The sequence below is a fragment of the Homalodisca vitripennis genome, chromosome 6 (assembly GCF_021130785.1).
Source record: "Homalodisca vitripennis isolate AUS2020 chromosome 6, UT_GWSS_2.1, whole genome shotgun sequence".
In the NCBI taxonomy this organism is placed as follows: Eukaryota; Metazoa; Arthropoda; class Insecta; order Hemiptera; family Cicadellidae; genus Homalodisca; species Homalodisca vitripennis.
The window spans coordinates 73,260,029-73,283,612 of NC_060212.1; the positions used below are offsets into that span (position 1 = coordinate 73,260,029).

Here is a 23,584-nt window from a genome sequence, read left to right on the forward strand (position 1 = left end):
CTCCTCACCCCATCCTTACCCAATAACAAAGGGCTAGTTGGCACAAAGCCAATAGACAGACAAAGATTTCAGAATGACCTCATCCATCAAGCACGATGATACAATCTTTGTTTTAACCAGGAAAAGACAAGGAGTATATATATGTCGTCATCACTTACACGATTCTCGGCCGCAGGCATAGGTATCTGCCTACAGCACTTAAGGGATTGATGGTATTTCTGTTTATAAGTTAATACAAATCCACTATCGAAAAGAGAATCACAGATGTGCTGTACAGGAGGAGGCAGAGAAGCTGTACGCTGTGTGTGGGAGGTGGGATCTACTCAACAGACTGCTGCAGGCTCAGGGCAAGTGGAGAGACGCTGTCAAGCTGGCAGAGGAGAAGGACAGGATCCATGTCCGTCACACCTGCCATTGGTACTTAACTCATTCCTTTTTATGCAAATTTCAAGATCAATTTAATGTGATTTTCTTTTAGGTTTTCATAGTAAACTCTTTTGCTAACTACACTTTACATCAACTACTTTTTATATTTTAGTCACTTGCTTGATTAGACTTTTTTAACCGATCAAACTAATATAATTCCAGTTCTTCATTTTATTCTGCATTTTTACTTTTTTCTTAGATAAATTAAAATTTGGTATCGGAGACTAAAAGTTAATTACATAAAATATCACTTTTTTCCACTATAGATATGTGTACTTTTTCTATGCCTGTGTCAAGTTTTAAATTCCTGTAAATATTGATATTTTATCTTTGATAGTGATAACTACAATTATTGCATTAATTATTTTCAAATTATAAATGTATGTAAAGCTAAACTGTATTGCTTGTGTAGTGTATTATTATTTATTATTAGACTTAATTTATTCGTCAATTTTTCGCTACAATTTTACTTCACCACATATATATATTCATATTATATAGTAATAATTATTATCCGGAAAACATAATATAACTGTGACTGTAAAGTACGTGACATGTAGAGAATAAATGCTGGACAGGTATGGCAAGCACCTGGAGAGCCAAGGGGACCTGGAACGTGCGGCTGAGATGTACAAACGAGCTGACACTCATCGTCACCAAGTGCCTCGTATGTTACTGCACGACTACACAGCATTGGAACGTTACATTACCGCTTCTGGTGACCCGTGAGTGACAGAATATTTTTCTCTTGTTCTTCATATTTTATGAGCCTAATGCTTTAACTTTTTTCCGAACAAATATTTAATCCAAATTTTAATTAAAAACATGTTTTGTACTCCTTTAAAGTGGCCTAAATGTTTGAAAATGAAATGATTTATACAATGAATGTGATCCCTCATATGATCTTTTTATAGTTAAAGGTTGAAAAAGCTATGGAGAAGTTGAATCATGAAACGGGGGTTTGGTATAGCGAGTTCACACAATCTTTCATAACTGCCGTTGTGTGCCCAATTGGGTACTGAGATTTTGTAAAGCGCGTCGTGCGCACGTTGGGGTACACGTTACTATGCATTTATTTCCTTATTGTATTTTTATCGATTGCCTGTCTTGGTGGTTTGTTAAATATGAGCATACGCTTGAAGAATTCCATCAGACTATCATGTACCCCGTAGGGCACACGTTTGCTTAATTCTTTTAAGAATATTTTAGGTACCCCTTGGTGTACATGGAGAAACATTGATAAACATTTTGAAATCATTTTGTTTGTGCAAAATTGTGAAGCCTACATACTTTTCTCAATACACTTGGACATTTAACTTTTTTATTATTATGGGTTTTTTCTATTATCATTATTAATAAATTCGACGGCATTTAAAAAGTCTGGAAATTAGTTGTCAACATGAACGTGTAAAACTAGGCACAGATTTAACTCCACAAATACTAATAAACATGAAAGTTCTTATCAAAAACTTACCTTAAACAATTAAATTAATTACCTTTAAGCCGAGACATTAATGAATTAAATAAATTTGTTAAGCAGGTGCGAGTTTACTACTGGCTTTAATCATCAATTTAAAGAAGTAAGGTAAACAAAATAATGTCACACGGAATTTTGTTCTTATGACTGAGACAGACTAATCTGTCTAATGGAATTTATCCACTACTACCGGATGGGTTTATAACTTAGCTACTTATAAAAAATAAGAAGCATTCACTATGAATGTTTATTATGAATCATTGTAACTCTGTGTTCAACATGATAGGCTTACTTGGAGGAAGTTGCAAAAGACTGTTTTGAGTTGAACATACTGCTGCTTTCTGTCAGTAGCCATTTACCTTCAGTCAGTTGTAAGTTATGTTTCAGTAACATTTATCCAGGCAGTTGATGTTAAGCTATTTAAGTAACCTAAGCTTGATTAGTGTTCACATTATTTTCTGTCCCAATTGAGAGTTTATGTGTTTGTATTAACTGCTCAAGCGTGCAATGGTGGATAGAACCTAATGTAAGTCTGACAGTGGAATTTAAGTGTGAAGTGTTATGAGTTATTCCAAAGAATAAAGTTTAATATTGTTAAGGAATTTGACATTACTCTGTACATTTTTATTAAGAGAGACATAATCATTAAGAGTAAGATAGGTCTGAGAGTGATGGTGGACTATCTAAATTTTGCAATAAGGATAAGCGTGGTAGAATCATCTTTGGAACAGATGTAAATCTCTGGAGATTCATTATAAAGAGACTCTTGATCAATTTTTTGAATTCGTTTTTGTTGAATATTATTCAAATCTAAACTCAGTATTAGAAACCTTATTTCTTAAAATAATAACAAATCTTTTCTTGACCCATTGAGATTCATTATATTTTAGACTCGTCTATACTTTATTTATCCAGTCAATAATTATGTATAACTATGTGGTGGTCTGTGACTCTAGAGCTCTGATACGATGGTGGGCTCAGTACATGGAGAGCACCGGAGACATGGAGTCAGCCATGAGACACTACACAGATGCTGGTGACAATTTGTCTATGGTGCGAGTCATGTGTTTCCTTGAGGATTACGACCGGGCAGCAGATATTGCTAACAGGTATCCAATATAGTAAACACAACACATTCACAAATCTATCTGCACCTTTACGGTTATCTTTTTAAATTACTTCAAATTTCAGTACAACTACCTATATATACTATTAGATTTATACTCAGTAATATTTTCTGTAACTTAGCAAATTTTTTTCTAGGTAACATGCCAAACTTGTTTGCTTACATCTATCTATTAAAACATGATATTCTTACCGTATTACAGATGTGATCTATGTGTTTGTTCATTTTAAAGTATGATTTATCTGAACCCCTAAATATTTTTTTAAAATTACTCTTTGTATAGCTTGACAAGTACACTGGTTCAAAAGGTACTTTTTGGAATGTAAGCAGTCAGTATTATGGTGTTTTATTTATAGCAATTTGCATTTATATGCTGGTGAATGTACATGCATAACCTTTGATTTGCTACCATTGACAATCAAACTACTATCATCACACCACCTTCACATATTATTGAAATCAATGCGCTTTTTCTTCCCCATAAATGTTATTATGAGATATTAATATTGGCATATCATGAGCATATGCATACTCTTTTTGTGAATAAAATATTTTTGACATTCTGATGAATGGGGACAATTTACATAGCCATTTAATCTCCTTGAGGATGAGGAATATATACAGAATGATTCTAAAATGAGGTGGAAAACTTCAGGAAATAGTTGAAAACATTAAAATATTTAAATAAACTCCTATAAAATTTTTGTCCTAAGTTTCTTAGTTTCCTCTTCATAAGTCTTTTTAGCTAATTTTGTTTTCTGTAATACTTAAAAGTGTATGAACATTCAAATAAAGATTCACTTACCAGTGAAATGTTACATAGTTTCTTTATTTGAGTGTGTTTAACCAGGTCCTAAAGTTTTGTAGCTATATTAGGACATAATTAACTTATATAAGTTTGCTTGTTGGTATGTAATTGACTTAGGGGAAACATCACATTTTCCCATTTTAGGACATAGAGGTTTTTCAATATTTTAATGTGTTTAACTAATTCTTGATGTTTGGCACATTATTTTAGAATCACTCTGTGTAATATGCATAACTTACAAAAACAAGAGAGGAATGTCAGTTTTCATTAAGTGACCTTATCACAGATTGTTTTACAGATGATTAAAAGCGTGATGTCAGAAGTGCCGAAGCTCATCTGAAAAGATGTTTTCTAAGGTTGGTCTTTACCGCAGCTTGATTGTAAGCTTCAAAGAAATATTAACCAGTACAATGAAAAAAAGAGTGATCCTGCAGAGGATCGACTATGAATAACAAATATTCTTAATAAGGAAGGCACTAGGCCTACTCTCATGAATTTGAAATATTGTTGTGGTTTTTGTGTTTGGATACAGTTCAGGGGACCGAGCCGCTTGCTACCATCTTGCCAGACAATATGAGAACATGGGCCGCATCCCGGAGGCCATCCACTTCTTTACTCGGGCCACAGCTTATGCCAATGCCATCCGAATATGTAAGGTAAGCACTCATCACATTACTATCAACATGTTCTTGAACAAGTAGATTGCACACCACTAAAATCAAGTTTATGATTTTACTGATTGTACTGATTGCGCTTTAGTATCCGTTATTATTATTTCTGAAAATTAACCACATAGTTAACCAGGTTTGTAAACTACCTAAATATAAATTTTTATGAAATTACACTACACAAGTGGCATAAATTCTACATTTAAAATTCTGGTTGTTGCCATTTTATAGAAGAAATAATAATCATTGATTGTTACGATTTTTGAATTTTTCAAAGTTCTTTAAAATTAGGTGTCACTTAAAAGGATTTCAATTTGAAGATCTTTAGTTGATTACACAATGCTCTATTTTTGGAGAATACATGAAATTGTCAAAAACATAAAATAATATTGTTGAAATAAAATTATTTCTTATAATTTTAGTACACATACATAACTAAACATATGTTAAATACTAAATGTTAAAAAATAAATACACAGAAAATGTGTGTTTTTTTATAATATCCTGAATATTAAATTATTTTTTTTTTTACATTTTACAAATTCCATGAAATGAAATTCAGTTTAGAATGATAAAATATGGTCACGTGAGGATATTTCAGATAATGGTTAAAGATATTAGTGTAAATAGTGGGTATTAAATAATCAATATACATCACTGACAATAAAAACATTCTTCTGAGATGAGCTCGGCAGCCTAATGGAAGGGTAGAAATATAAAGTTTATTAAGGGGACGCTAGTCTATGCATTGTTAAACTAAAATTTAAGCTTAAAGATTGTTGTAGTCATGTAAATCACTGCTTCTTGTATGTTTTTGACAATTACATACATTATTACTTGTAAAAGTATAGAGTAATACTCATTTGTGACTCTGTAAAATGAGTGCTCGTATCATCATCAGAATACATTAGTAGAACATTCTTGCAGATATTCAGGGAAGTCAGAAATCAGAAACACTTTATTACAATATCTTTGAGAAATGTATAACATTAATTTACAATAATTTCATGTCTGTTTTTAATATTTACAATAATAATGTTTACACAAAAGTCACTAGTAAAAATAATAAAGAGGATAAATCCTCGGACCGATCCCTTTGAAATATCTCTTAGAGTTGTTTGGGGTTTAGATCTCTACTTATATAACACTTAACAAAAACTTTTCAACCCATTATAGACTACTTTCATTTTAGTATTATAAACATTTTAATCAATTTCTCTCAAACCATCATATTTTTATTATGATCTTGGGTACCTTTTACCCCCAATCAACCTCCCCCCTGCCCATAACCTTGAATGGATCAATGAGACAGGTTAAAGTACCCAAAGTAGTTGGACAGTGATAGCACTAAACTGATGACGTGTTGTAGTTTAACAGAAAATTGTGATCTGTCGCAGGAGCAAAGTCTGGAGGAGCAACTATGGTCACTAGCGCTGTCGGCTGGACCCCAGGACCAGTTGGAGGCTGCCCGGCATTTAGCCGGCACTGCGCCAGACCGTGCCGTGTTGCTGTACCACCGTGCCGGCCTCCTACATCGGGCACTTGACCTTGCCTTTAAGTGTGTACCATCCCATCTTACCAGTTCAAAATACACTGAGGTGCAAAAAAAGTGGGACACTCTATTTTCGTTTGATATCTTTTTTATTTTCTTAGTTTAAACCAACTTGAACACAATATTACTCTCAAGAAATAACCTAAAACACAAAAAAATCAAATCAGTTACTTAAAATGTATTATGTTTTAATTTAAAAAAAAGAAAAATAATGTTTTCATACCCAACAAAAATCCACACAATTGAGTAATAGTGTTCTTTTCAAGGAGGTCTTTTAAAACACTTGGTGGGTTTTATGTTTTCCATTTGAGAAAGTTCAGTACCTCGTATTTCCTCCCCGAGATCTGATGACAGCTTCCAGCTGCCTAGGCATGCTGTCAATCACGTTCTGTATGTTCTGTTGACCAATATTGTTCCATTCTGCCTGTACAGCCTGTCGAAGTTGATCCAAAGTTAACAGCTCGCCACGTTGACTTCTAATTGCTCTCCCAATCTGGTACCAGATATTTTCTATTGGATTTAGATCTGGGCTACGTGGTGGCCACTCCATCGTACTAATTTGCACATCCTGAAGGTAGTCTTGCACCACTCTAGCGGTATGAGGTCGAGCATTGTCATGCATGAAAACAAAATATGGCCAGACAAATCCTGCATAAACTGTAACATGTCTGCTAGAACCTCTTCCACATACCTCTGACCATTTAAAGTTTCTCTATCAAAAACAACTAAGTCCGTTTGAGCTTCCCTTGATATCCTGCCCCACACCATGATAGAGCCATCATTGCAACTGTCCCTGAGTGATATGTTACATTGCGCGTATCCCTTGCCTTCTTCACACCCTTTGCCGACAATCAGGTGATCTGAGAGAGAATCTGGACTCGTCAGAAAATAATACTCGACTCTACTGGTCAATAGTCCAGTTTAAGTGGTTTCTTGCAAATCTCAAACGAGCTTGCCGATGATATGCGGTCAGTCTTGGGCCAGTGGCAGGCCGACAAGCATTTAATTGTCTTTCCTGCAACCTTCTTCTTACAGTCCATCTGCTAATATTCACTTCCCGAACCCTCCGAAGTTCATTTGCCAGTTCAACAGAAGTTGAAAACCGATTTCGTAGGCTCAATGAAACAATAAATCGATCATCCCTAGCACTAGTTGCTCGGCTACGACCGGATCCGGGCCTTCTACCATAACTACCAGTTAACCTGAATCGAATAACAGCTCTATTTATACTTGAACTTGAAAATCCTGTTATCTCAGCCACCTGACACACGCTATTGCCATTTTCAACTAATGCCACCACTCTAGCCGCATTCACTGATGAAAGAGGCATTTTAAAAGTAAAAAAATGAACTGCAACTTAACAACTACAACTGTATTAGTTACAACCAGAAACAGGAATGAGGATATGGTGGCCAACAGTGATGTACAAAGGTCAAGATTTGGCTTGATAAGAATAGACAAGTACATTATTACAATAACAGACATGCAGAATGAGACTAATGAACAGGTTTGACAAATTTTTATAGAGCAATTAGCGGTTTTCACTTAGAACTGGAACTCAAACACTATATTTATTTACGTAAACACAATTCATGCCCAACAAATTGATTTAAGCTTAAAGGCATTTTAGAAAAACAGTGCGTCCCACTTTTTTTGCACCTCAGTGTAGTTACCATATTTTCAGCATTCAACAAGCTTATTTATTACCAACAATATAACAATTTTTCAAATTATATAAGTCTTATTTATGCATTTTTCTTATAAACAACATAGATTACAGTAACAATATAATAAACATTTCTGTTGTTTGTAAAAATCGTTCTCTTCGATAAATAAAAATATTTTGTAATTGTATGTAAAAATTCCATTATGAACTAACTACCTTTATTGTAGGACCTGAATATTTTTCAAATAAAAAGCTGAAAAAAGATGACAACAATATAATTAATTAGAGAACATTTGTTTGTTAGTTTTATGATAACTTTAATGCAATTACTTGTATAGAAATTTATAGAAGTGTAAAACATAGAAATTACAAATCTTAAATTCCAATTCTGCACAAAATTCAGTTTCAAAAACTAATTTCTTGTCTTAGTGTAGAGCACATTATTAAATTTTTTAAAGTAACTTTGAATTAATAATAGAGAGCAAAAATAAATCATCTTTAGTATCTATAAAGCATAACAAATGATATTTTTCACACGTTTTCTGATTAAAAGGAAATTATGACTAAATATTACACTAATTTATTGATACCTACAACATGTTAGTAGCAGGAAAGTAATAATATTTAACTGATAGATGTATGAAATGTCGTTTTTACACGTAAAGAAAAATACGTGACACAACAGGCAACGTAATGACTTTGGCCTACATTTATGGGTTCAATATTAAGTAGAAATAATCCTGTAAGTAGAGATTTCTTGAGCACAATAAAAAGTTCATGTAATGGAGAAATTTCTTTTATATGCACTTACAAAATAATGTGCACAGCAATAACTCTTATACATTAAATAATACTCGTACAATTGAAGACAAAAAGAAAAACATTCTTTAACTGTGAAACATCAGTGCTTTGGTAATCAACTAGTAAAATACCGTGTTTGACACTCTTGACTAGTGTAAATTTAAGTGAGATAAACATTTTTAGTTTCTTTGATTTAATTTTCCTATAAACTAGTTTGATTTTCAAATGTTGAATAAAACAGTGTTTTCCAAATGAAGGACTTTCTATTGCATCAACATTATGTATATTTTTGTGGTTTTCAATTGCCGTATCTATTCATTATTAAGAATTTAGTATTATAAATGAATTCTTTTCACATGGTGGTTTATTTATTTTTGGTGTTCTGTAATATATCACAACTTATCATTCATTCAAACTCATAAAATTTAATCATAAAATACTAAATGTATTATCATAGAGAAATTACCACTAATGAAGTTATTTAAATTCAATTATTTTTCCATTGTTATTAGTTCTTTATATGGTATCTTTTGGTTTAAGTAAGTTTAAGTATTATCTTTAAATGTATTTGTTAAAATTTAATATTGAAATAATATCGTACTTTCTGGTTTAATGATATATAAACTTTATTCTTTAAGCTTATTAATATTTTCTTATCATGTTTATTTCACGTCTCACGTTTTTACTTCTACCATATTCTTATCCGACACTATTAGGGAGGGTCGTCCAGAGTATATTATGTTTATTTGTAGAATTTGAACTTACACTTATTGATCTTATGGCTCGTTACAGTCATTCTTTATCATGCGAGACCTAAACTCTGACCTAATTGGTCTTGCTACGTATGACCAAATGTCCTTGACTGCAATGTTGTAATCTTATAATCTGACTTTACTTCCACTTCAAGCTATTCACCGTACTGCCACAACCGATACTTGGCTCGATATCATTGCTGTCTCCGACCCGTCCCTTGTGGCACACCACGGACAACTTTCTGTCCCTGGACTTTAAAACATGATCTAATTTTTTTTAAATATAAACTCCGAACCCCAAAATCTTTTCCAAAATTCATTAAGTACCAGAAATACAGGGACTTAGATCATGCTGCTCTTCTAACTGATGCTGCTGCTTTGCCCTGGCATGAGATTACTGTCAGCAATAATGTGAATGACTTGGTTATTAATTTTAATTCTTTTCTTATCAGTTTATTTGATAAACATGCACCGATTGTCACAAAAAAAATCTCTAAAGCTCTCACCCCTTGGATAAATGATTTCATAAAAGATTTACAGAAACATAGAGACTCAGCTTTCCGTAAGGCCAAGAGGTAGAAATTTATGCAAGATTGGGCTATATACAAACTCCTTAGGAATCGAGTCTTAGAGGCAGTCTTCGAGGTCGCTATGTAACAGGCATATAAAGGAATTTTTTTATTCATTCATTCATTAAATAGTTTTAAAAATTAATGATTTGTATTTTACAAGTTTTGAACAATAATAAATCTTGCACATTTTAATTGCACATTTAATGATTTACCATTAATTCAGTGAAATACATATAAATCAATTTCCTTATTTTTTTCTAAGTGTAAGCTTTTTAAAATTTAGGCGATATTTTAGATTCTTCTGAAAGTATTGTGTCCATAAACGTGAAACATGTCATTTGTGCCAATATAGACACGAGCTGGTAGAGGCTGTCCAACTGATCGCATCGGAGCTCAACTCAGACTCCGACACAGAGCTGTTGGTCATGTGTGCTCAGTTCTTTGTTGAAAAACTGCACTTTGAAAAAGCTGTCCGATTGTTGGCCATCGCCAAAAAGGTACGTACAACAGTTCTGTTTTCTTTTTGTTGTATTTTTAACTGATTCTTAAGGTTTAGTTACAAATCTATTTTATTTTTTTTTAATTCCTCATCCAAAACTGGAAAAGACTGTTTAATAATAATTATTACAGTGTTTTACACAACTTTTTATATTTTTATATTATGTCTATATTTTACTCAAGTTTCTTTATAAATTAGCATAATTTTACTGTTTTTGAGTTTAACTTGTGTTTCATATAAATTGAACAATTTTATCATAATGTTTGTTGTATGTTTTTTCTCATACATTTAGTATGTAATACATTTTTTGTTGTAAATTTATTTTTACAAAGTACTAAATTTTACAATTTTTTAAATAAGTCTTGTTTTTTCTAATGATATAAGCCATTCAAAAACAGCTAGCAGCAAACTTTTGAAAAGCCCCAAAAATGACCTTGCCGACATATTGTATACTGAAATGATTTTCTTCTTTGTCGCTACCATACAAATTGACAATTGACAAAGTAAGCGATAAGAAAATTGTTTTAACCTATAAACAGTAAAGAAAGTAGATCACTATGGATACGACTAGATTATGAGTGTGTAGTACTCATAGTAGTTGTATTGATGAAAATATTTTCTTGTTTTCAAAAACAACTTATAAATGCGTTGACGTTTTCCTAATTGTAATACAAACATTTTGTAACCAGACATTTTTTTAAATCTTTTAACCAGAAACCTGATTGTCATTTCAAAGATTCTATGGATTAGATTTATTTACTTTTTTCTAACATACAGAATATACAGCATTTTTTAAGTTACTTTAATTTTTTTTTTTAATTGGATTGAAATTAAATTGTGATTGTAGTGATTGGTATATAACAAAGTAATCGGCAGCAAAGTGAGAAATGAAGTCCTAGCCTTCTTATCTTAAAAACTACCTTTTATAATCCCAATTTTTTTACAAAACAATGTTATTGTTCAAAGTATTAATAATGAACCAGTTAAATGGAAAATGTAATGTATCGAAATAAGGAATAATTTAATGATTCAAAGTTTTATTTCAGAACTGACAAATTCTAAAATTAAAATAAATTCGTGCCTGTAACTTTATACATATTCAAGTATGAAAATAAAAAAGATTGTTATTTGTTAAAATTGTGTGACTAGAGTTGAATTCGATTGAAAATATCTTAATGTATAAAATATACAATTTTTGATAGCATTCATCATACAGTATCAAAATTACTGAAGTAGTTGTGCTACATAATTTATTATTTAGCAGATATTTATTATTATTATTTAAATGTACTAGTAGTAAGTAATATGATGATAATGATTAAGATATTGTTAAAATAAAACTCAAAGCTGTACAATGCCTTTTTCAATAGATATTGTTTTACATACCTATTAACTTTATTCATATTTTGTTCTGTTAAACTGGAAGAAGTGCTTATAAAGTTTCAAATTAATTAAATTTAGTTTTTTTTATAAAACTCTTGTGTTTGTACTATTGGGATATTTTCCTCCAGTATTACAATGAATATCTTTTGGTTTCTTAAATAAATCTGATATTTTTAACAATTACGATAGTTTGTATACTTATTTTGGATACACAGTTAAAAATCCCAAATTAGTTAAATGTGTTTTACAAGAACCTTTCATGTCAGGTTTTTAATCATTCTTATTGAAGTTTTCTAGTAGAATGTTTATGTCTAGTATGGGGAGGCCATAGGTCTGTGTTCGGAGCACAATGTGATATTAGCAGAGGAATTGGCAGACCTGTTGAGCCCTCCACCAGGCTACCCAGGTCGCAGTGAGTTGCTGGACCAGCTAGCAGAGTGCGCCTTGGCACAGGCTAACTACCATCTTGCCACCAAGAAGTACACTCAGGCAGGCAAGAAGGTAGGCATATCACCTTGATACAACCAAAGCAGATATTGATTTGTTCTGTTATACTTAAAAACATTGTCCAGAGACTCATATTGGTCCATACAAGAGAAAAGATTCTAAAAGCTAATCTTTGTGCCACAAAACAACTAATATTGAATTAAATTGTGTTTTCTTAGACTATATAAATGAGCTGGTATCTTTCAACTACCAGTTTCATATACAATTGTGTTATATATAGATCTGGACCTTAATTTGGTTCTAGCAATGATTATATAGTCACAAATATAGATCACCATTAGAAGCGATCAAAATTTTGTTGGTGATGCATAATACAGGATGGTAATAAAATACCTCTGACTAACCTGTTTTAAAAAACGAAACCAAATGCCATAAATTGAAAAAAATAATTAAATTCTTAAGGTGCAATAGAGGCATTAAGAATTATACTAAAGCGAAATTATAACGACAGATAAAGATTATTTTATGGAATCAAACACATTTACTGTCTATGGATTATATGTGTTATATGCAATTAAGTATGTTAAATATAGTCAAGTAAAAATCATTCCAAATTCATAGACACATAAATCTTTAGTCATGCACTTTACATTTAGCAGGATCTTCTGTGATGGCACTCATGATTTTGTGGTTATGACTAGAACATGCTAGCCAGTACCGTAACTACTGTGCTCACTGGTATGTAAATGGTGTCTGTACCTATTTCTTATGCTATGCCACAAAAGAGATTACTTTCTCAATAACCGTGTATAAAATTCCAAACTTCCAAACTGCTACCATTTTGTTTAGGAATGTGATACAATATTTTTGTATACTGTTGAAATATACTTTTTGATTGTCATTTGAAAATATTGAGTTGCCTATACTCCTAATTTTGGGAAAAAGGTACTGAAAAAAATACTAAAATGGGTAATAAAAAATACTAAAATAAAATTTAAGCAATTTAAAGAAAATGCCTAACGGTTTTTATTTCATCTTCTTCAATAAAAAGTTAGAATTTTTTTATTTTAAACTTTTGAGTGAATCTGAAAGTACCGGAGTATTTTGAAATTAAATTAAATGTGTCTTAAATTTTTGAGGTGGAGTTAGGTTTGTTTTAGAAAGATTTTATTTGAATAATCTCAGTATGAATCAAGAACTATCAGAAAATTCGTTCAACATTTCTATTGCATTTTTTAAGTGTATTTTGAGCATTGTAAAACAATAAAATGAATTCCATTAAAAATATATTGTCTATTGTGTGTATAAACATATTTAGAACATTTCTGTTACATAATCTTGCTCTATCCCCGAAATATGTGTGCAGGTCCAGGCTATGAAGGCCCTGCTGAAATCAGGGGACACAGAGAAGATCATATTCTTTGCGACGGTATCTCGTCAGCAGGAGATCTATGTGATGGCTGCTAACTATTTGCAGTCACTGGACTGGCAAGCACGTCCTGAGCTACTCAAGAACATCATTACCTTCTACACTAAGGGCAAAGCCCCCCATCTGCTCGCCAACTTTTATATGGCTTGTGCTCAGGTCAGTTTAAAAATCGTTATTTATGTCTAAACGCTATCTATCTATCTATCTATCTATAACGCTTGTAATTAATTTGTCTTTAACAGAGCAGATTGACTGTTATGTGTGCTGTTTAATAAAGTTTTTGTGTTCTATAGCAGCACAAAAACTTTGGTCAGATAAAACTTTTTTTAGAAAAAAAGCCTCCTCCTATTTAACCTGGTTTTGTTTGTAGACATTGACCTGTGTTAGGATTTCATCAAATCCTCTAATTGTAGGATAACAAAAAGAGCATTATAGTACAGCACAAGGTAGACAGTACTATTACAAAATACTCAGATCACAAACAGGATTGAACTTGCCCAATCTTTAATGTGAATTTTAAGTTTGATATTGATTTTGTAGCACACCAAGTAGTTATACGTTGGTTCTCATGTATTCTTCAGCTATTCAGTGCCTGAAATTGATGTACTCTAGCCGTTTATATAAAACATCTGATATTTGTTGCAGTCATTTCAATAAGTGGTATAAAAATCTCACCTATAGTATGTTGAATTGAAATTTAAATTGTATTGCTTAAAGTAAAATGGGGCTACGATAAAGCGCAGTACTTTTGAAAAGATAAATAAAATAAACAATATACATTTTTTTAATGTTAATGTTTAAAAAATGTATTTAGTTGACGTTTTAATTTAAAATAGTATGCATGTATGTAATTAAGATTAATTATAATAACCTTAATTGTATTTTTTTATTACATTCAGTGTTATTAAAAGTGAAATTAAAAACATTACTTAAAATTGTTTAAGAACTATTTAATTTAAGTAATGTTTATTACAGGCATTTCAGCTTACTTCCAACTTTGCTAGCAGCACTTTACAAGATTTGAATACAAGTTTCAAGTTTGAACTCAGGATGATCCTCTTGTACAAATGATCAGACACTAGCCGTTAGAACACTTGGGAGTTAATTTTACCAAATTGTGTAATGATTTTTTTATTCTCATCAGCTGATTACTATCTGGAGAGGCCTCTTTGTGATGTCAATAATCAGAAATAACTAATTACTCAATGTACTCAACTTATTACATTCTTGATTACTACTTTTAGAATATTCATACATACGATAATAGTACTGCTGAAATATTCCATGTATGTTTTTATAAAGAGATCATTATACATTCAGCATCTATAATTTATTGATCACCATATTGTGATCAATAAATTATAAACATATTAGAAGATAAATAATATTTCGACTTTTGAATTCGTTTCCATCTACATTTTAATTATGAACAAGGTTGATTGAAAATGAGAGAAACCGTGATCTATTCATAATTATCATTGTTTCTTGTTAAAAGGGAGTTTTCAATATGTTTCTTTCTAAATATTTGTACTTAACAGGTTGAGGTTGATGAGTATGGCAACTATGAGAAAGCTCTTGGAGCTCTCAACGAAGCTTCTCGCTGCATCGCCAAGGATGCAGACAAGTACAGTCAGGTGGCCGAAGTAGTCAGCAACAAGATCGCACTTGTCAAGAAATTTCTCGATATCCGCAGGTAATTCAGAAAAGTTTAAATACATTTGTTAAGAGTGTGCGGAAATCTAAGATTCTATTTTTATATAATTAGTTTTAAACTTACTGTAATAAATTAGTCATAATGTCTAAATTACAATATTGATTAATTTTATTTATTGTCTTAACTATTAACTGATTTCATAAGTGTATGATATGCTCACACATCTCAATTAAAAAATTTATATAAGCCCACATTTAAAGAATTTTAACATGTTTTATAATGAAGAAGATGACAGTTAGTGATATTTTATAATTTTACTAAATAAAACTTTTGATAAAAATGAAAAATACTTTTAAAGTAAATATTGAAGAGTAAAATAAATATAAAAATTAGTTTTTCTCCAACAGTAAACTCAGATATCCTGTTATTCTCTTATGTAAGAAAAGTGACTCATTGATTTAACTTGCAAAGAGCAAATGACATTGTTTGAGTGTGGCTAAAATTGTTATGCTGACGATACCTCTTTTATTAGTCATAGTGATAACATAATATGATCTCAGTGACACTGTTGTCTGTTATAGTCGATGCAACTGCGTGTTTTAACCAGATAGATGTTTTTATTGTAAATGTTGTTTTAACTTTCTGACAAATCAACCATTTATGTAAATAGTTATGACATGTAGGCATTGTTATGCAACTATATTAACTGGTGTTCTAGGTACAATGATACTGTACTGAAACAGATTGACTTACTATATTGACATTGTCTATTGCTTGTTACAGTTTAATGACAGAAAATAAATCTTGAATCTTGAATCTGCATGGTTTTAAACAAATGGTTTTTACTTAAATCTTGCTAAAACAGAGTATTGTATTCACTCTAAGGTTTTTTAATATGCCTCAATCCAATTTTGTTAAAATAACTAGTGTTAAGTTCTTAGGTGAATACATAGACAATCAGCTTACCTGGGGGAGTTAAATAGACAACATTTTGCCTGGGTTGTCCAGAGTAATGTACCTCTTGGGGCGATTAAAGTCCTTTGTCACTATGAATTATCTTAGAATGTTTCACTTTGCCCTCTTCCAATCAATTATAAAATATTGTCTGTTATTCTGGAGAAACTCGAGCCGCTTGAATGAAATAATAATTTAACAAAAAATAGCCATCAGAATACTTGCATTAGCAAGTATTCTGATGGTGAATCCCTTGTCCGCTGTAAACCTATATTCATAGAGCTTAAAATCAATACTGTTGTCAATCTCTATCCTTGACTTAGTTATTTATGCTCTGAAACAATTCCCTGTTTTAATGTTTAATAAAGATGTTCATAGTTATAACACAAGAGGTAAAAACAATTGTATTTTGGTCATTGTGGGTTGAGTAAAACTTTGATGAGTCATACAGTGATGTCAGAGTTTACAATAAGTTTAGTAACCTCATTAATAAGTATAACATGCAGACATTTAAAAAGAAGTTAATTGCCTGGCTCTTGAAGAACCCATTTTATTCTTTGACTGACTTCCTGACATGTCAAGATATATCCTTTTAATTTAATAATTTGTTATTGTTTTGTTAATTCATTAAGATTAGGTTCAGGCCAGCCAACATTGTTATCCATGTGCCATATTTATTCATAAACCTCTTTTAAGATTAATATATTTGTTAATTTTGATTGTTGTTATTTATATGTTGTTTTAATTATTGTATCATTAAATGCTGCCTTTAATGTTGCTCTAATTACTGTTTTATATTAAGTACTTTTATATAACTTTTTAAGTTACTACTTTAAAACCCTTTGCGATCGGATGGCCAGTCAGACTGGCCAAGTTTTACTCTAAGACAGCTCAGAATGACTACTACATGAGTTTGTCCTCGCCGCTCGGGTGGCCAGTGTCACTGCCCACGGCGATCTCTGCGTCAGCTGTTATTCATCGTAGCGGCCTTCCTCCTCCAACTCGGAATTATTTCGTAGTAAAACCTGCAATGTTTACATGTGGGATTTAAAATTTAAATAATTAAAAACCAACTACTACTTTATAGCAATTGTTTTATTGCTTATACAGACACACAATAATGGAATTATAATATACATTTGGTTTACATTTGAAAGTGCAATAAATTACATACTTATAGAATAATAAAATTAAAACCTTATATTGCTACTTATACAATCACTATGGCCGACTTTTATTTCATTGTTCTTTTAAAAACTAATATTACTTTACTGCAATTGTTTTTATTGCTTATACAGACACACATTAATGGAATTATAATATACATTTAGTTTACAGTAATTTGAAATTGGAATTAGATACTTATTAAATAATGAAAGAAATTAAAACTTTATATTGCTACTTATGCTATCACTGTGGCCGACTTTAGTTTCATTGTTCTTTTAACTTTTTGCTTGAGTGGTATTTCTCAAAACACTCGCCGATATGGAGCCCTGGATTGTTGGAGCATGTTTTTGCAAAAGAAATTTGTTCGTTTTCTTTGCATCCCCGGCCTTCTGTCACTGCAAACAGAGCAGTCCTTGCCAGTCTGTAGAGGATAGGGTAAATGTAATTTTCCGTTAAGTTCTTTCATCATCTACACAGTTAGACGGTCTTCCTCTTTTCTTCTTCATATTCCGCACTTCCCCAACTAATTCTGTGATCAACATTTTCTGTAACTTCTCTGTCTAACTTGATGTTTGTTGGTCTTGATTGGCATTGTAAAGTACAAATGAGTTGACGATGGCGGTTTCCAACAACCAGAAGAAAACTTTCCTCCACCACTTGATCAACTTCCTGGTAAAAGAGTATGATGATATGTAGTGGTCCGCAAGATCAACTCCCCCCATGTACTTGTTATAATTGCAAACTACAGTCGGTTTTTCACCTCTTGTACTACGTTATCTTTTTGCTGTCGCCTAACTGCCCACGGTAGTGTTTATCACCATACAGTGTAATTAGCATTGACACTACCTTTTTGTCTTTTCCACAGTAACAGAGAAAACTTTTCATCTTTCCTGAAGGTTTTTATGTCCCCTTGTTTCAGTTTAAGCTTTTGAGTCTGTTTTTTGGCATTTTTTTTTCTTTGTGGTTTCACAATTCCGGGTAGGCCATTTCTGTTTAACATTACAGTACCTGTTAGATAAACATTCCACTCTAGAAGTTCTGCTGCCAGATCCATATTTGTATACCACCTGTCAGTGAAGACGTGGAGGCCCTCAATGTTGCCATAAGATTCCTTAAGCTTAGCTACAAGATGTAGGAAAATGCGGCTTGTAACTCCTAAATCTGGCCTATTCAAGCGGTCAAGTTTGTTGTTTTAACCAAAGTATGGCTCAATAGCGCAGATATATCCAGTTGAGGATCAGACAATACAAACACGTTTAATCCCCCATTTAATCGGCTTGTCTTTATTGTAGACTTTAAAGACTATACGTCCTTTGAAGCCTAATGGTGCTTTCATCAACACTGACTTCTTTTTGTGGGACATAATATTCTCTGAAATTTTTATCCAGATACGCAGAAACATTTCTTACCTTACCGGAACGAGTCAATGTCCCAGCGACAGGACCAGAAGGAGGTGGGCATATGTGAAAATTCCAGAATATTTGTAAGAATCTTTCCTTACTTAAAATATCCTTAAAAAATGGTTTGGTAGTCTACACAAATTTGTGGAAAAGTAGTCAAGCCATTTCTGGTTTGCCGTTCATTTCCCATATTTATAATAACTCCAAGGAAAGCTTTCAATTCTGAAAGTGTTAGTTCTACCCATGACCACCATACTGATTTCTTTTGTAAAGGTGTGTTTTTCTGAATTTTTTCAATAGCATATCTGTTTGTTTTCTTTTATGATTTCTATCAATAGGCTATCAGTAAAGAAAAGCTGAAAAAACTCTAAAGGGGTTGAAGGTTTCTCATTACCTGCAAGTTGAAAACCACTAACCTGTGTCCAAATAAATTTGTAAAAGTTTCCATCACCCTTCAGACCATTTCTTTCCATTCTCTAGCCACGTCTAGGCCTACTATATTTCCATTGTCTGTCTCATCTAGGCCTACTATATTTGCATTGTCTGTCTGGTCTACTTCATCATTATGTTCAATATAATCTGAATCTTCTTCAAATAGTTCTTCAACAGTTACATAGTTTATCAAAATCACCACTGAAATTAGACTGTACATCACTGTCATGATTTGAGTTCAACATCACTATTTTCATTAAACAGTATCTCTTCAAAATCGTCAGGGACTAAAGGTTTATCCATATTGACAACTGTTTAATAAATAGCATTTATTCTAAATATAAATAACTGCACGATATCTAACACAATAACAAGTAAACTAAGTTAATCACAATATTTACGACACTTCAACAAATCTGAAATGCTTCCACTGTCAAATGGTACTGGACAAACACCTGTTTATTTCTAGTATTTCCTCAAATCCAAGATGGTTAAATGTAATGAAACAGATGTTTCATTTAGTTTCAATGTTTACTCGATAGGTTTCAGCACTTTATTAGCCATCTTAACGCTGATAAAGTATTTCTAAATGCAGAATGTATTTCTTGGTCAGTGGCACTGGCCATCCGACCGTTGAAGGAATTCTATGTTGGCCAGTCCCACTGGCCATCCGAGCGCCGGGGACAACTCAAGTGAAAACTAATATGACTTGATGCGCAGATGGCTGTGGCCCGTCACACTGGCCACGCGATCGTAGAGGACATACTATTACATACTGCATCCGATCGCAAAGGGTTTAACCATGCTAGTCTACAGAACCATATCACATAATTATCTCATTTTTACTTTGTTATTTAATAATTGCCAGTTTTTTAAATATTTTAATTTATGTTATTATTACTGGTTTTTTGACGAGATATTTGACTTTTTCACTGCCTGTAACTTCCATACGACAATAAAAATTATTTGATATGTTATATGAGGCTTGTTTGGAAAGTAAGTTCCGTTTCATTCTACTGCCGCCGTAGCGCTTTATTTCCACGCATGTGCACTAGTTATCCTTGTTCACTTGCTATCAATTCACACCATTTTAGTTGAACTAATGTGCATGATAAGAATCGGAGCAGTGATGATGGTGAAGATTTTTTAAACAAAATTGTGACAGCTGATGAAACTTGGGTCCGTCATGTCACACCGGAAGCAGTCCTGAAAAAGTTTACAACCATTGATCATATGTTGATATATCGATATGTTAACATATTGTCCAGGTATTTTAAACTCATTATTTGTTGGCAGATTGTTTGAGCGTGGTGATGGCCAGGCAGGAGTGACGCAGTGTCAACTGTTACTGAATACGCCTACAGACCTGGTACGTTGTGGAGATGTCTACTCGCTCATGATAGAACACGCCACCAAGGTCGGGGACTGGAAGCTGGCAGCGCAGTTGGCCCAACAACTACGCAAGGCACAACCACATGACAACATTGCTCTTTACGTTCCCAGAGGTAACTTCCTTCCTGGCTCTTTTGTTGTTCTTCTTAATAAAGGGGTGTAGTAGTGTAGTTTTACTAGTGATGTAACACATCTAACAATATGGGAACTGATATTTATTGTTCCAAAACGGACATTAAATTGTCAAGATTATCTGAGAAGGGAGTGTACAGAAAAGAAATGAATTGTATTTTGTGCTGTTTAACAGATGTGCTGGAAAGGCTGGGAATCAGCACTCAACCACTTGACCATGATGAGGATCAAGGACAGGAGGTGGAAGAGGAAGTCGTAGAAGAAGTTGTTAGACATGCAGATTTTACAATATAGTTTAGTTAGTAGAATTATTACGGTGTAAAACATTCAATTATTATTGTTGTACAATATTGTATACTTGTAAATAGGTCATCATTATTTTTATATCAACCTTATTCAAAATATTTTCAGCACTCTAAAGAATTAATCAAGTCAAATGACCAGACCATGACGATTAATTTATACATTGTAATGTGTTTCTATTATAGATACGTTAGATTGTTTCATTAGTCCCTGTGCTACCAAAATAACTAACTCCCAATATAGATTGGAACATTAGTATCGGTTTTTCTTATATTAACATTGAAGAGTCTATTCATTCTATAAGTAAAGGATAATCCATAGATGTTATAAAAAGTTATATTCATATATTTAAAAATGACAAATTTTGTTTAATACATGTGCAGGAGTTGTTCTGAAGATAGGTTACAGAGGCACCTGATTACCGAATGGGATGTGATAGCAGTATGATCTGGATGGGGCTGTACAGCTACATTCAGTGCACATCTGGCAGTGTCACAGTGAGGCTCGCCACGCCATTCTTAGCGCTTTACACTAGTGTTCAAAATGGCTGTTGCAATCAACCCTCCTGTCGACTGCAAAGTACATAGCGTCATTTTCAACCAGCAAAAGTTTATTGTGAATTATGTTCCGTGTATGGAGAAGACTTTATGAGCTATATTGCAGTTAAAAAATTGTTTCGTGAATAAACTAATTAACATCAGTTCACAATAAAAAGTGAGGCAACTGACCATCTGTGGTTACTGATAACCTAGTCCAACAAATCAACCATAAGATTAGGGAAAATCAAAAGTAACAATCACAGATTTTTTACAGTGTTTTTTTGTAGATATCAAAAACTTTAGGGCTTTTAAACTGTAATTTAAAATCGTGAATATCATACATTTTTGTGCCTGGTGGGTAAAATCTTGGTTGATAAACTCAAAATAAAAAGAATGTTATCAGCTCTAAAGTTTCTTGTCCTGTACCATGAAGAAGGTGACTTATTTCTTACTAAGATGGGTTTCTTTTGTCAAAGACAAACCAAAAAGACAATTAATGGAGTGGGGTTATACTATCACTACAAAACCCATGAATATGGGTGTCATATAAGTACAATAAGTTTTGAAAAGCGTGTACCTAGATACGATGTGTTGAAAAATAGTTTTAAGCGCTGTCCTTTCAAATGTGTGTAATGGAAAAAAACTGTAAAAGAAGTATATTTTTTTATTAATGAAAGCGACACTTTCAGAACAACCTTTCTAAGATAGGTTTCAATCTCAAAATGCGTAACAAAGTCTTATTTTATTAAAACCCAAGGACTTAGCCAGAAAGGGGGTCTCAAGAGGTCCAGACTCCAATTTTTACAATTACTTTTTTAGTAAATGATTATTATTATTATTTTAAATAATTCTGTATTACTGACATGTGCTGCTGAAAGATCATTCTCAACAAAGAAACTTTTAAGGAACAAAATGGGGCCTTACTCTCTGTCCACTACAGGAAAATATATATTGTCTGTACCCCCAAATTTTTTTCTAGCTACTTTCTTGTTAAAACTGGTCATGTAGTGTTGAAATAGGATTTCACTTGCTGTTTCAGTATCACGTAGTTTTTAAATATTGGTGTTACAGTAGATTGCATATTGCGAAGAAGTTAAAACGTTCTGAGCGAATTGCAATTTTGAGTTTTAATGATGTATTATATAAAAGTAATGTTTATGATTAGGAGACTATTTAGCAACTGTACTGTGATAGTTTTATCCGTCCACATTTCATTGTACTTAGGTTAGGTTAGATGTTTAGTTTATGTAAACGTCACAATTAAAAAACGAATAAATGGAAATTAATATTTTATAATGTTCTATAAAATGCAAAAATAAATTTTTTTAGGAAATGATTTTAGTTATTAACACTAGAAAAAGTTCCTATCTGGCTTTAATTATAATATCTTGACCCTGCTGGTTTCGATGTTTTTATTATACCTTCTGGTCTAAAATCTCTGTAAATTTAATTGAACAGTATTCTAAGATTTTATGTCTGAAAATTCAGATGTTGCACAAAGTATAAAAATAAGTTTGTTTATTTCTAGAAACTAATTTGATAAAAAAAACAATTTTCAGAAATTCGTCTGATACAAGATTGTTGCAAAAATGTTTGGGGACAAAACACAGAATAGTTAAAATTCGATCCACAATGTGGTTGAAAGTTGATCGAGTAAAGATTAAAGTTTTGTTCCTGAAGGAACATTTGTAAGACTGTTAGCCAAGATCTCCTGTTAGCCAAGATCCAAGATCTCTCCAAGGCTCTCCAAGATATGTATTTCGCAGATTCTAGTTGGCTGAGCTTTAAAGAAGCCTATCACTCAGGAGGCTGAAAAAAATTAATTTGTCTGTCATTCTATCAGTCTGTCTGTCTGCACGATATCTCAAAAAATGAACTGACCTATAGACTTGAAAGTTTGCGTTCGCTTCAATTTCTATATAGGCAACAGTGAGTTAGATGATAGTGTATGCCACTTCATGAGATTTTGCTAAGTGTTAGGAAATATTTTTACTTTTTTCCTATG

The 23,584-nt window shown here is 32.4% G+C and overlaps 1 protein-coding gene across 1 annotated transcript in view; it reads left to right on the top strand.

Annotated features, from left to right (window-relative positions):
* The window catches only part of LOC124364443 (intraflagellar transport protein 140 homolog), a 61,628-nt gene extending 38,648 nt beyond the window's left edge, over positions 1 to 22,980 (top strand). Inside the window, exons 15-25 of the mRNA XM_046819938.1 lie at positions 278 to 417; positions 1,005 to 1,151; positions 2,860 to 3,012; positions 4,370 to 4,493; positions 5,903 to 6,063; positions 10,201 to 10,345; positions 12,046 to 12,231; positions 13,544 to 13,762; positions 15,145 to 15,299; positions 20,510 to 20,718; positions 20,913 to 22,980. Coding sequence (XP_046675894.1) covers positions 278 to 417; positions 1,005 to 1,151; positions 2,860 to 3,012; positions 4,370 to 4,493; positions 5,903 to 6,063; positions 10,201 to 10,345; positions 12,046 to 12,231; positions 13,544 to 13,762; positions 15,145 to 15,299; positions 20,510 to 20,718; positions 20,913 to 21,031 — 1,758 coding nt within the window. The 3' untranslated portion in view covers positions 21,032 to 22,980. The remainder of the gene's footprint in view (positions 1 to 277; positions 418 to 1,004; positions 1,152 to 2,859; positions 3,013 to 4,369; positions 4,494 to 5,902; positions 6,064 to 10,200; positions 10,346 to 12,045; positions 12,232 to 13,543; positions 13,763 to 15,144; positions 15,300 to 20,509; positions 20,719 to 20,912) is intronic.
* Positions 22,981 to 23,584: the final 604 nt, after the last annotated feature.